This window comes from Boleophthalmus pectinirostris, unplaced genomic scaffold (assembly GCF_026225935.1).
Source record: "Boleophthalmus pectinirostris isolate CB_2022bp ecotype Guang Dong unplaced genomic scaffold, ASM2622593v1 HiC_scaffold_6, whole genome shotgun sequence".
NCBI lineage: Eukaryota > Metazoa > Chordata > Actinopteri > Gobiiformes > Gobiidae > Boleophthalmus > Boleophthalmus pectinirostris.
The window spans coordinates 14,169,630-14,181,698 of NW_026571447.1; the positions used below are offsets into that span (position 1 = coordinate 14,169,630).

A 12,069-nucleotide genomic window follows, 5' to 3' on the forward strand; every position below is an offset into this window, starting at 1 on the left:
CTCAGCCTCTTCATCTTCACCTCATCACCACCACTGTCTAAACTACATAAGAATACCTACTATTTCATGTACATGCTAAATGGGAAGCACCAAAATTCAAAACCACTCCACCTAAGTCATTTTTATGTGCTTCTTCAGGTTTCTCGAGGCTTGAGTGACTGTTTGTGTGGTTGTAAAAATCGTATACAATTTCCATTTCAACCTCCATGTCAGTCAATAAATCACAATTATACAAGTATTGATTTTAGTCATTTCGTATTGGTGTCACTCGTAATGTACTGGGAAACAATCGACACATGCAGGTCTGAATCCTCGAGTGACAATTTCATCTAAAATAAAATAACTATCTATCCATTTATCTATCTTCTTATACTTATCTAGGAATTATCATAGTATGTGCCTATACCTACTATTATGTAAGTTATATAAATTATCTGTGTATCAGGAATTATCACTTTATACTATAACAGATTTTTATTAACTCTCTCCTTATACACTGGGATTTTTAAAAAGTATTGAAAATAAAATAACACATTAGCACATAATTGTATTTTATTTCAAGAATTTTAAACTGGAAGTAAATAAATGATTCCTTAATGTGTCCTCTTCCATTTAAAGAAGCACTATGGAAATGTTCTGGTGGACGGTCTGCTACCTGCTTGTCTCCATGGAAATGCTATTACTTAGGTATTTTTCACAGTATGGCATTAAACTTCAATTTCCATGGAGTCAAACAGATGTTACAGGTCAAATTTGTGGAAAGGTGAGTAGTAAAAATACTTGCAATTTAACAAATGCTGATATGCAAGTTTAATGCCATACCATGGAACATTCTAAGCTAAGAATTTATTTCTCAATGGAAACAGGAAGGTAGCAGACCTTTTAACAGAAAGATTACATAGTGCCTCAGTAAGATTATATTCAAGTTGAACTTACTTATTACAATACAAAGCTGCTATAGAACATACAGGATTTGTTTTTATGTTTTGTTTGTTTACTATACTATACTAACCAAAAAGGAAAAAAAAAATCTGTTACATGGTCCAATCCGAATATTTTGAATTCTCTGAACACTTTTCCAATGAGTAGCATTATGTTTTAGTGAAAAAAATACAACATTGAACTGTATTACAAACTAATTTATCGCCCTGTTTGTTATGCTTTAAATTATGTCTAAATAGAGCAGGAAAAATTGCACATGCACACATTGCAAGATCTCCTTTGTTTTCCTTTGTCTTACTAATAACTTGCAGTAGCCAAAATTACATGACAAAGTACTGTCATGTATTCATATTAAATCATGTGGAAAAGCAACACAGCTGACAACCACCAAATGTAAGAGTAACTACCAGAATGCAATTACTCAAAATTTGTATTCAGAACATGTATTTTTGGTACATGTATTCAGTTACTTCCCAACATTGACTATACTGTAGGTCTACTATACTATATTCAGTTCATTATAAAACACTCATCTCTGCTCATCTCTTCTTCCTGGTGTATTCATGAGAGACATATGCTGGGAGCGGACCTTTCGCTTTGGAGTGCACACTTTGTAGTATAATATGAAAACACCATCTGGCGAGTGTGAGTGGTGGCTAAGGCTAAGCTAGCTGGGTCTCCATAGGGCCTGCTGTGGCACAGGATTATTTTACTGGTTGGTTGGTGGATCTGCTCTATTAGCCCCTGGAGACTGGGATTATTGGATGAGAATGATTATGTGTGACTGAACATGGGGCTAAGTACCTGCTCTTCTCTGGAGCGGCTGGACACTCTATTGCACAGAGGAATAAAGTATGCTATAGATTATTGGAAATGGTGAAAACAAATGACAATGATACAAGCTAAAAAGAAAATCTTTATCTTTCTACCATGTTATAAAGTTGTTGCCTCATCAAAAACGTACCTTCAACACAATAAAAGGTAACATGGTGCCCTAAAGACGTTATGTGTTAACAGTTACTAAACCATAAAAGTAAAATACTCCCTCTTTAACTGATTTCAATTCCAGACCTATGTCAAAAAAGTAGGTCTTTGAGTGTATTTGAGTGTTATTAGTATTAGTATTTCATTGTTGGGTAAGTACAATTTATATATCTCTTATCATTAATATAAGGTTAACCAGCAATGGAGATCAACCAACTCTTACTTCAAGCAGGTATCAAATAGATAGTGTGTTGACTGAAGACTGCCTCTCAAATGAACTATGACAATTTAAGAACAATTTTTAGCGATTTATGGCACATAATGATGCTTTAAAATCAAGGCCGCAGACCAAACAGACAATTCAAGAGCTGCTATTTTTTTTCCAGATGGTAAATGGTCACATTTTTATATAGCGCTTTTCTACCTTCAAGGCACTCAAAGCACTTTACATCAAGGAAACTCTCACCCATTCACACACACACACATCCAAACACCAGTGTACACAGACACTGGGGGCAAGGTGGGCTGCGCAAGGACACAATGACATGTTTTAAGTTGAGAGCAGGATTTAAACTGCAAACCTTCGGATCAGTGAACAGACACTGCCAACTGAGCTACTGTCACTACTGTATTAATTAACTAAATTTTTTTCCCATTGTAAACCACAAGACTGATGGAAATTACTTAATAGAAATGAGTCCATTGTGTTCCAGCACATTGAATTGCATTACTTTATGAAATGTACATAAATTAAGTTGCCTTGTACTGTGTTGTATTGTGGTCATAGATCTCTGGTGCTTTGTGCATCCTCCTGACTCTAATTCTAATCAGTAAAAGATGAATGGACGAAAGGGCCGTGTACTGCACCAGCCAATAGTGTCATTATCATGGCAGATCATATTGACTTAAGTGATGGTGCAGTTAAGTGCTGTAAGTCTACAAATGGAAAAGCTGCAGTCATAAGTCAAATTACAACCACAGAGAGACAGATCACTTAAAATGCGCTGCGCACTCTAGTTAGTATCTAAAGGCGCAATATGTAACTTTTCTAGAGTAGGGCACCTGCTTGTTTCCATGGAGATGTTACTGCTTTATCTTGAATGCTCCATATTATTACATTAAACTTCTAAAATTAAATTTGTCTTTATGAAGGGAAGAATGTGATCAACTTACAGGTCAGATCTGTGGAGAGACAACAACGCCCACAGTAAGATTGCATATTCATAAAGATATTTTCTAAGGATGCACGGACATGATACTGGTAATAGACATTGGGATAGTGAAAATGTTGCTGGATTGGGTATCGGCTTCCAAATATCGGTTAAGACGATATCCAAAATTAATGTAATCTGGCTATTTGTAGGTCATAGTCTGCACAGGAAGTCTCATAATGTTTTCTAGTATTCTATGTATATTTCTATTTAAAGTTGTTTTGTAGTTATTTGAGAGAGAAATAACAGCTACATAACACATTTGGATCCGTTTCATTTTTTGCATAAAGGAAATAAAAGCTATTTCGGTCTCTGCTCTGATATCGGTTGGTATAGGTAGATACTTAAAAGGTGCATTGTGTAACTTTTCTGGTGGAGAGCCCGTCAAATGCTTTTCTCCATAGAGATGTTATTGCTTTGTCTGGAAAGCAGGAAAGCAACTTGAAAACCAGGCCAAGTTACGAGTATGATTTGTGGAGAGGCAACCCCGCTCACAGTCAGAATGCTTGTTTTTCTGGGTATTTTTGAGCAATAAAAAAAGGTAAATCTGCTTAATGTCATATTGTGGAACATTCAAAGCAGAGTAATGGCATATCCATAGAAACAAGAAGATGACAGAATTCCCAATCGCAAAATTGCAGTGCACCGTTGAAGTAATAGTATCAAAATCGTTATTAGAGCTGAAAAAGCTAGATTGGTGCATCCCTGGTATTTTCTGGGGAATGAAAAACACCGGTAATTGAATAAATACAAGAGAGATACATTTAATGCCACACTATATATTCCTCTACCTCTGCTACTGCTATTTCTGTTTCGCTAAGATTTAAAAACATGCATTTCCACAATCTAAAAACATCTTTGCCTGTCAGGAGCACATATTTGTTTACTGCAAAAGTCGACTTCCTACCACGTACCCGAATCACAGACAGGCGAGTATATGTACAGAAGACGATGCGTTCAAAGACAGACTCAACAAAACGAACATCTGCCGTTCCTCATCAGCGAGATTGAAGCTAATGACACGGAGCCCGAGTGCTGACAGTGAGAGTGGAATTGGATTGTGTACAAGAGGCCCTATGAGACTGCACATATGTTTTCAGAATGAGGAGGATAGACTATATAATAATGTGTGTGTGTGTGTGTGTGTGTGTGTGTGTGAGTGCGTTGGTGTAGAGCTAGTACACCAATAGTGCAGTTGATTTTGTTCAGCCTTTTTGAATATTGGGATACACTGCGTATTTTCTTGCATTATTTAAACTTACAATGTGATGTACACTTAATGAATGAATTTACAATGGTTTTCAATCATAATTTTAACCTTAAAAGGACAGTTCGGAATTTTGGACACAGGGCCTGATTTCCTAGTGAGCCAGAGTGTTGGAGATGTGTGGAGACACTTCTCAAAATATTCCATCCACTCCTTGTATTTGCAGAGTTTGCTGGTGCTAGGCTAGCGCATGTCAATGGCCATAGTTAGCCTGCCACTAAAAACAGTCTTACCCACTAGACAAAATACCCGAAACATATTATTACGCCAGACTGTTGATGTGAATGTCTGTGTCGATAGAATAATGTTTGAAATAAAACTAAACTTGCATTAAAAGGATTTATGTCTGAGCAGCAGCGAGATGTACTTCCTGATAGAAAGCTTAGCAGCGGCGGACTGATATCACCTAGCACCTATTTTATCAGCAAAGTAAGATTCTGCTGCTGCTGAGAAAATAGTCCCTCAACATGTGACGATTCATGTGATGCAAGGTTAGTTTTATTTCAAACATTATTCTATCAGCACAGACAATTATATCGACAGTCTGGCGTAATAACAGATTTGGTGTTTTGTGGAGTGGGTAAGACTGTTTTTAGTGGCAGGCTAACTATGGCCATTGACATACGCTAGCCTAGCACCAGCGACCTGGACTGGATGGAATATTTTAAAAAATGTCTCCACACATCTCCAACACTCTGGCTAACTTGGAAAAGAGGTCCTCTGTCTAAAATTCCAGACTGTCCCTTTAAAGGTGAGCTGTGCAACTTTTTGTTTGGGGGTCCAGCATCTACTTGTTTCTATGGATATGTCATTGCTCTGCCTGGAACGTTCCACAGTATGGCATTAAACAGCACTACCTTACATTAATTAATTGATTTTATAGCTCAAAATACACACAGAAAAACAGGCATTCTGACTGTGAGCGGGTGGGGTTGCCTCTCCACAGATCTGACCTGTAACCTGGTCTGGTTCGGTGTCCATGATGATTTAAAAAAAAGCTTTAATATCACACTGTGAAACTTTCCAGACAAAGCAATATTGTAAAGAATTTAATGGACCCTCCACTAGACAAGTTACACAATGCACCTTTAAGTGCTTCGGTGCTTGGTGATCCATATCCATGATCTTGAGCTTGGCTTGGTCAGGACTGCCTTAGAGGACTGTACCTCCTGTGCCTGTTTTAAGTTCATGGAGGAAATCAAAGTGCATGGAGGAGACCCACCCAGACACAAAGAGAAACATGCAAACTCCACACAGGGCGACTCAAAGCCAGCTGAGAAGTCTTCCTATTTTATTAAAGCTAATTAAGATATTAATGGTAAATGATCACATATTTACGTAGCGCGTTTCTACCTTCAAGGCAGTCAAACCACTTTACATCAAGGAACCACTCACCCATTCACACACACAGTCATATTCAAACACCGCTATAGGCAGACACTGGGGGCGAGGTGGGTCCAGTTTCCTGCCCATGAACACAAGAAAAATATTCATCTGTGGAAGCTGGAATCGCACCACCAACCTGTGGGTCATGTCATCCAGAGACGTCTATGTGGATTCTTTTACGCTATGGATTCTACCCTATTCTGATCCAAGTAAACTAGAGGGCTTAATAGCTGAAATAAACCTCCCTGCATTGTACTGCTAACTGCTAATAGAATTACACATCAGAAGAGCTTGTGTGTGTATCCAGCTCTTCAGTGACCTCCAGTCTTTGTTCGTATTCTCGGCAGCAGGTCCCCGTGCTCTGCTTCTCCCGCTGCCTCTTCCTGCCCCGCTGTCCTGGGACTGATCAGATTTAGATGGAGCTGATGAATATTTCATCTCTACTCAGAGACTGATGGCTTCTTAATTCAATACAACTTTGATGTAACATGTCGTGCTGATTTTTCTACTAGCTTTACGGGCTCAGTGCCATGAAGTTGTGGTTTCAGATGGTAGAGTTTAGTTCTACACGATTAGTAGGAATGGAATAACAGTTTGGGTGCAATGTCCTTTGCAAAGGACAAAATGACAAAATATATGGTGTTTTTATGGAATTTCATTTAGGAATGCTTCGATTAATCATGACTAATCAACTACAGAAAATATCTGTACTTGTAGCTTTACCATTGTAATTATTATCTGGACTATACTGACTTCAAAACATATTCTAAAACACCTCTTATAACAATGACAGTGACTTTAATTGTATGTTTTATTTTCATTAATAATGCAATTTATTCATTAATATTGTCATTCTAAAAACATGTCAAACCATGATGATTAGCTGACTAATCAAAAAATTAATCGGTCGACCTGTAAAATAATCGTTAATTGCGATCTAGGTAAAATTGTTATCTATTTTTTATTTCATTATTATTATTATTTTATTTATTTTTTATTTTTTTCAAATTGTGCAACCCTCATTTAAGCGTAATCCCTCAGTGTTAGTATATAAGTATTGTCGTTGCTTCCAGGATAATCATAACTGGCATGTTTTAGTATTTGATCTTTTGCATTGGAAAACATATGGATATTTTTTTGCAAAGATTTTTAAATGCAGAGATAAAGCTTTGTCCAGGACATGTATTGTTTTGTATTATTAAGATGATTATATATTTTTTCGTAATTTTACAAAGCCTCATATTGTCAACGATTTCTCTTTTTTTTCTTTCCTTCTACAATACATTCACAAACTTGACTTGATTTAAAATGATAGATTTTTGGCTTTACAAATGACTCGCAATCAGACACTCTCACTTTAATACAACAAACACTTGAAATAAAAAGTTAATTATATTTTGTGGTTTTCGCAGTAGAACAAAAGCAATCAGTAAAGTGTCAGAAGCAGAATTCTAATACAACATTTTGATGACTTTTTTGAGCATTTTAAATCACCTTTTTGTTTAGATAAAAACAGAAATGAGAACAATTATAACTTTTTAACTTTGAGAGAAGACATTTATGCAGACCTGTGGGAAAGAGGAGATCTCTCAACGCCCGCTACCACTGTTAATCATCGAAAAACCCTCCCTCTTTTTCTCTCTTTCTCATCCCTTGTCTCTTCCTCTTTCGCTCTCTCACTCCATCTCTCTCTGTCTCTCTCTACGTCTTGCTGCATGGATAAACAGCGGCTTCTGTAGTTTCTCTTTACCTCTCCCTCTCGTCCTTCCCTCTCGCTCTCTCCATCTTTCCATCCTGTTGCAAGAAGACCAGTTTCTGAAATCTCTCTCCCTCTCTTTCATTCCTTCGCCAACTCTCTCACTGTATCTCCCTCCCTCTCTCTTTCCATTTTGTTCCATTCTGCTACACGACAAAAAACAGCTTCTTAATTCTCCCTCCGTCATCTCTCTCTTTCTTCCTCTCTCTATCAGTCTGTCTCTCTTTCTGTCTGTCTTTCTGTTTCTCCATCTTTCTCTCTTTCTTCCTCTCAGTCTCTCTCCATCCTGCCGCATGGATAAAGACCAGCGTGATTCTGGAGTGGTTCAGAAGCTTTAAGCAAAATGACCACAAACACTATTTATCTCATTTCCATTCACAATAATGAAGTCTTGTCTCGCTGTGGCCTGGAGCACGAAGGACACTAAATGAAAACGGCATCGAAGCAGGAGAGAGAGAGAGAGAGAGAGAAGAGGGGAAGATGAAGAGGGGAGGTCTGAGTAAGAAAAAGAGAGACAGGGACAGAAAGGGAGAGATGGAGAGTCAGGGAAAGAGAGGGGAAGGTGAAGAGAGAGAGAGTTAGAAGGAGAGAGAGGGAGAGTGAGAGAGAGATGAGAGAAAGAGAGTGAGAAAAAGTGAAAAAGAAGGAGAAAGTAAGAGAGAGAGAGAGAGAGAGAGACCAAGGAAATGAAAGCAACATGAAATCATGAGGGAGATTGATTAACTGGCACTGATTAAGTGCTTTAAGTATTAGGTAGATAAAGCCATTGATTATTCAATAAATCCCTGTCAGGCTTTGAATAATCTGAGCCAGAGGAGATGCAAACACAGAACAAGATCCATCTCCACATGCACCAATATGGGTTCATAAGCTGTTACTACTCCACTTGCGTACAGCTCTGAGAATAGTCATGCAGTTTAATGTTTATAGTATTTTGAAGAACACGCATATTTCATTTTATTGCAGATAGAAATGCAGTGCGTGACCTTACAGATTTGATCATATGTGAAACGTAAGGATCGGGTTGCTCTTGAGCATTTAATGAAATAGATTTTTTTTTTATATTTTGCATGCACCGTACACTCTTCTGTTAAAATAACCAGAACAAGGATAATCATCTGCCATTTTGTTTCCTTTCCGTCCTCATCTTGTCAGCCGTGTAATGTCCCACAGTGATTCTGCTAATCATAGGTTTTTACTCCAGGTGCCCTTCCGCACACAACCGTTTATTTAAAGGCCTGCTAAAGCACAGTTTACGACACCTACGCATCTTTCTTTCATGATTGTCTTTTCTAGAGATAAAACACAAGATCAACATAGAACAGCAATTTACAGAGTTTAAATTTGGACGCTGTTACGCAATTTGACATTATATATTGAGCTTATGCACTGAACAAAATTACACTAGGCCAAAATATAAAGTGAAACCTGCTCACCTTTAAACTACTACAAATGAATTAACAATACTGGTGAAAATTTATAATAACTACACTTAAACTGGCCTTAATAAAGCAGCTATATTCATAATGAACTATTAAGAAAAAGTCAGGCTTATTAAAAACTTAATTTATTCCCTAACTGCTATTTCGTATCCCTTGGTTATGTGGTTACTTATCCTGAATAATAACTATTTGATCATTATGAATTAAGTCTATCAAGACTAATTAAAGTGATACCAATAGGTTTTTCCAAGTTGCATTAGCGTAGGTTGTGCACGCTGTGTTCGTAACATGATTCAAAACCCACAGTTTTTCATGCTTCTTGTGTCATTTCTTTGCAAACAAATTGTATACAGCTTCGCTTTTATCCCACTCCTACTCGAGCACTTTCATCTTTATGCCATTATCAAGTGAACGATTCCTGGATGAGACGAGAGGCAGCACAACAACATCGCACAGAAAAAAAACACACACACACAAAAAAAAAATACCAACATGACAAAAGGCGGTCGGAGAAAGACTAAAAGTGTGCGCAGCGTGTGAAGCTCAAATACAGAAGGACTAGTGGCTCTTTTTATTCCTCCCAACAAATGAAATACCATCTGGCCACAAGTTCCTAGCGCAGAAATAGAAGAAAACGCACTAAAATCAATGGCGGAGTCTCTACCTTGGATTCCTAACATTACCCAGATGGTGCAGTGCATGATGGGACCACCTAGGACCAGAGCGAGCTAGCATCACCGCCCACCTCCAATGTTTTAACAACTAGAGCCCTCTGTTGGAGCATTTGACACCCTAATTACGCGATTACAAGAGCAAAATCCAGACAATACACCCACTGTAGAATTCTTCTCTTCCCCAAAAATAAACCTAGCATCTGCTCGCTACAAATAGATCTGCGTCTCGAATGTTAAGAAATTTTTTAGATGTACAAACACATTTTTTAAAGCACAATTCTGAAATCAGCAGAATCTAATTTGGAAATTTTGCTTTCTCGCAATTGACCTTGATATATGAAATAACAAATACATATTTTAAAAAGAATATTATGTTTAAATTCATATCATATACGTGCTTGAGAGATTTTAAGACTGAAACAAAACCCTACAGCTAATTACAGCAATCCGTTCAACAATAAGCAAGGTAAATTTGTATCAGAATTTTCTTATTTGACCTGCATAAAAAAAAAAAAAAAAAACGTCTTTCCTGTCTTCATGGAGAAAGCAAAATGTTATCCATCGTCCAGGGTTATATGTGAACACTTTGAACGGTGCATCTTAACTGTAAGATTAATGCCCTTTACAAAAGCATTGCCAAAGTCCCCACGCTGCAATGTCAAGGAAGGCATGGCTCCTTGGAGAGAAGCAGTCAATCACAGAGACGGCGAGGCCCGCGTGACACCTACATACGACTCAACATACCGCGAATTCACCACGCTTTTTATCACTTAATACAGGACGTGTCTTTATTTAAGGTCACGTGATAGAAATAGTCTTAAATCACCTGACTAATATCGCCAATTAACGCGCTTTTGCACTCTGCGCTCATAACGTATTTGAACATCTGAGTGGGTGGTCATTTACGCAAGCCTCTCTCTGTACGTATGAGTTTTCAAGTGAGCATTTAGCGCGCTCATACACAATATCCCACTTAGCATTCACTCGCCGTCGAAGACAAAAAGCCCTGTGCCATTAAGACGCGCTCCTCGCTCTGTCCCCGTGCGTGCACTGCTGCGCGCTGTGTTAATGTGGGCCAATGCCATTTTGAGTAATTGTCCAGGATGGCGCTCGGCCAAATGTCAAAAACGATTTCTCTTGTGACAAAAAGCGTATTGATCTTCGTTCTGTTGAGACTGTCTGTTTGGCGGCGCGTAATGTTTCTTCTCCCCCTCCAGATGACAATTCTCACATTGAAGAGGGGACACAACAACAGCCTGGTATTTTGCACTTGTGAGAAAACTTTGCTAAGGGCATTGTTCCGTCCCATCAGTGAGTGTGCGCGGAGACACGGGAGATATGACCTGAAACTTTACAGCGGCTGCTTTATTCAAAAAACTATTTGTGTGATAATGTGATTAATGAACGTTGTAAAATAAGTCACCTTTATTTGATTCATAAATGCAAAAAAAGAAAGAAACACGCCAAACATAGTACACAGAGGTCACGGTAAACCTTATCACTGCACACATTTTAAATCAGGCAAGCGTCTTTTATGGCACGGCTCTCCTGTTGCTGCCCCAATAACTGCAATAATAAACCCATGTGTAAAGGGCAAAGGGAACGAAGCGGGCACTGCTGGTGTATGTGCGCAAATGAAGCGCAACTTTTTGGCTCTAAACACAAAAAGGTGCGTGCGTCAAACTCACCTATTCGGATGACATGAGGCATCCCGTTTGAGTAGTGAATCCAAAACAGACACGCCACCAGCGACGTCCAGTATTCCCAAATCCGCTCCCGGGGAGACAGCCAAGTATTTCGCATGGTTGTAAAGTCGCTGGATCCACTTTTTTGTGAAATTCCAAAGAGGCTCAGTTCAGCTCATCAAAACTGAATTCGACGAAGCATGTGTAGACTGAAGCGCCTGCGACAAACTCATTTTACTTGCTGCAACATTCTCCCAGTTTTTCTTTGTGGTTGTGGTGACAGTGGTTGGTTTAGGATGAAGCCCCCCGCTCCACACAGGCGGATCTGGCGCACCTGCGATCGCGGGCTGCTACAGGAGTCTCTGTATCCCCTCCTACCGACCGACACGGCGCGATGTATCTACAGTGAGGAGGTAGCAGCGAGAAGAGGCACGGAAACAAGGGCACTGCGCCTGCGGAACTTTGGGTAGCCTCCAAGCACTAACGCACGCGAAAACGAACAAGTGGACCGCCCGGGGACACAGCTCTGTTATCCAAAAAAACGATGTTAAACAACCACAGACGAATGTAATCTGACAAACATGAATAGTTCTTGAGGTGACTCCAGTTACGCGCGGAAGGATGGGGGAATTGTCCAAAGAAAGCCGGTCCCAAAAGCCCCTTTGTTGCGCTATGAAATAAAATGTCCTTGTGCTCGCACTCGGAGGAAGCGTGGTGGAGGG

General features: G+C 39.0%; 1 protein-coding gene across 1 annotated transcript in view; it reads right to left on the reverse strand.

Annotated features, from left to right (window-relative positions):
* The window catches only part of grik3 (glutamate ionotropic receptor kainate type subunit 3), a 191,820-nt gene extending 180,355 nt beyond the window's left edge, over window positions 1-11,465 (reverse strand). Inside the window, exon 1 of the mRNA XM_055163536.1 lies at window positions 11,351-11,465. Within this exon, the coding sequence (XP_055019511.1) occupies window positions 11,351-11,465 (115 nt within the window). The remainder of the gene's footprint in view (window positions 1-11,350) is intronic.
* Between the last annotated feature and the right edge of the window lie 604 nt (window positions 11,466-12,069).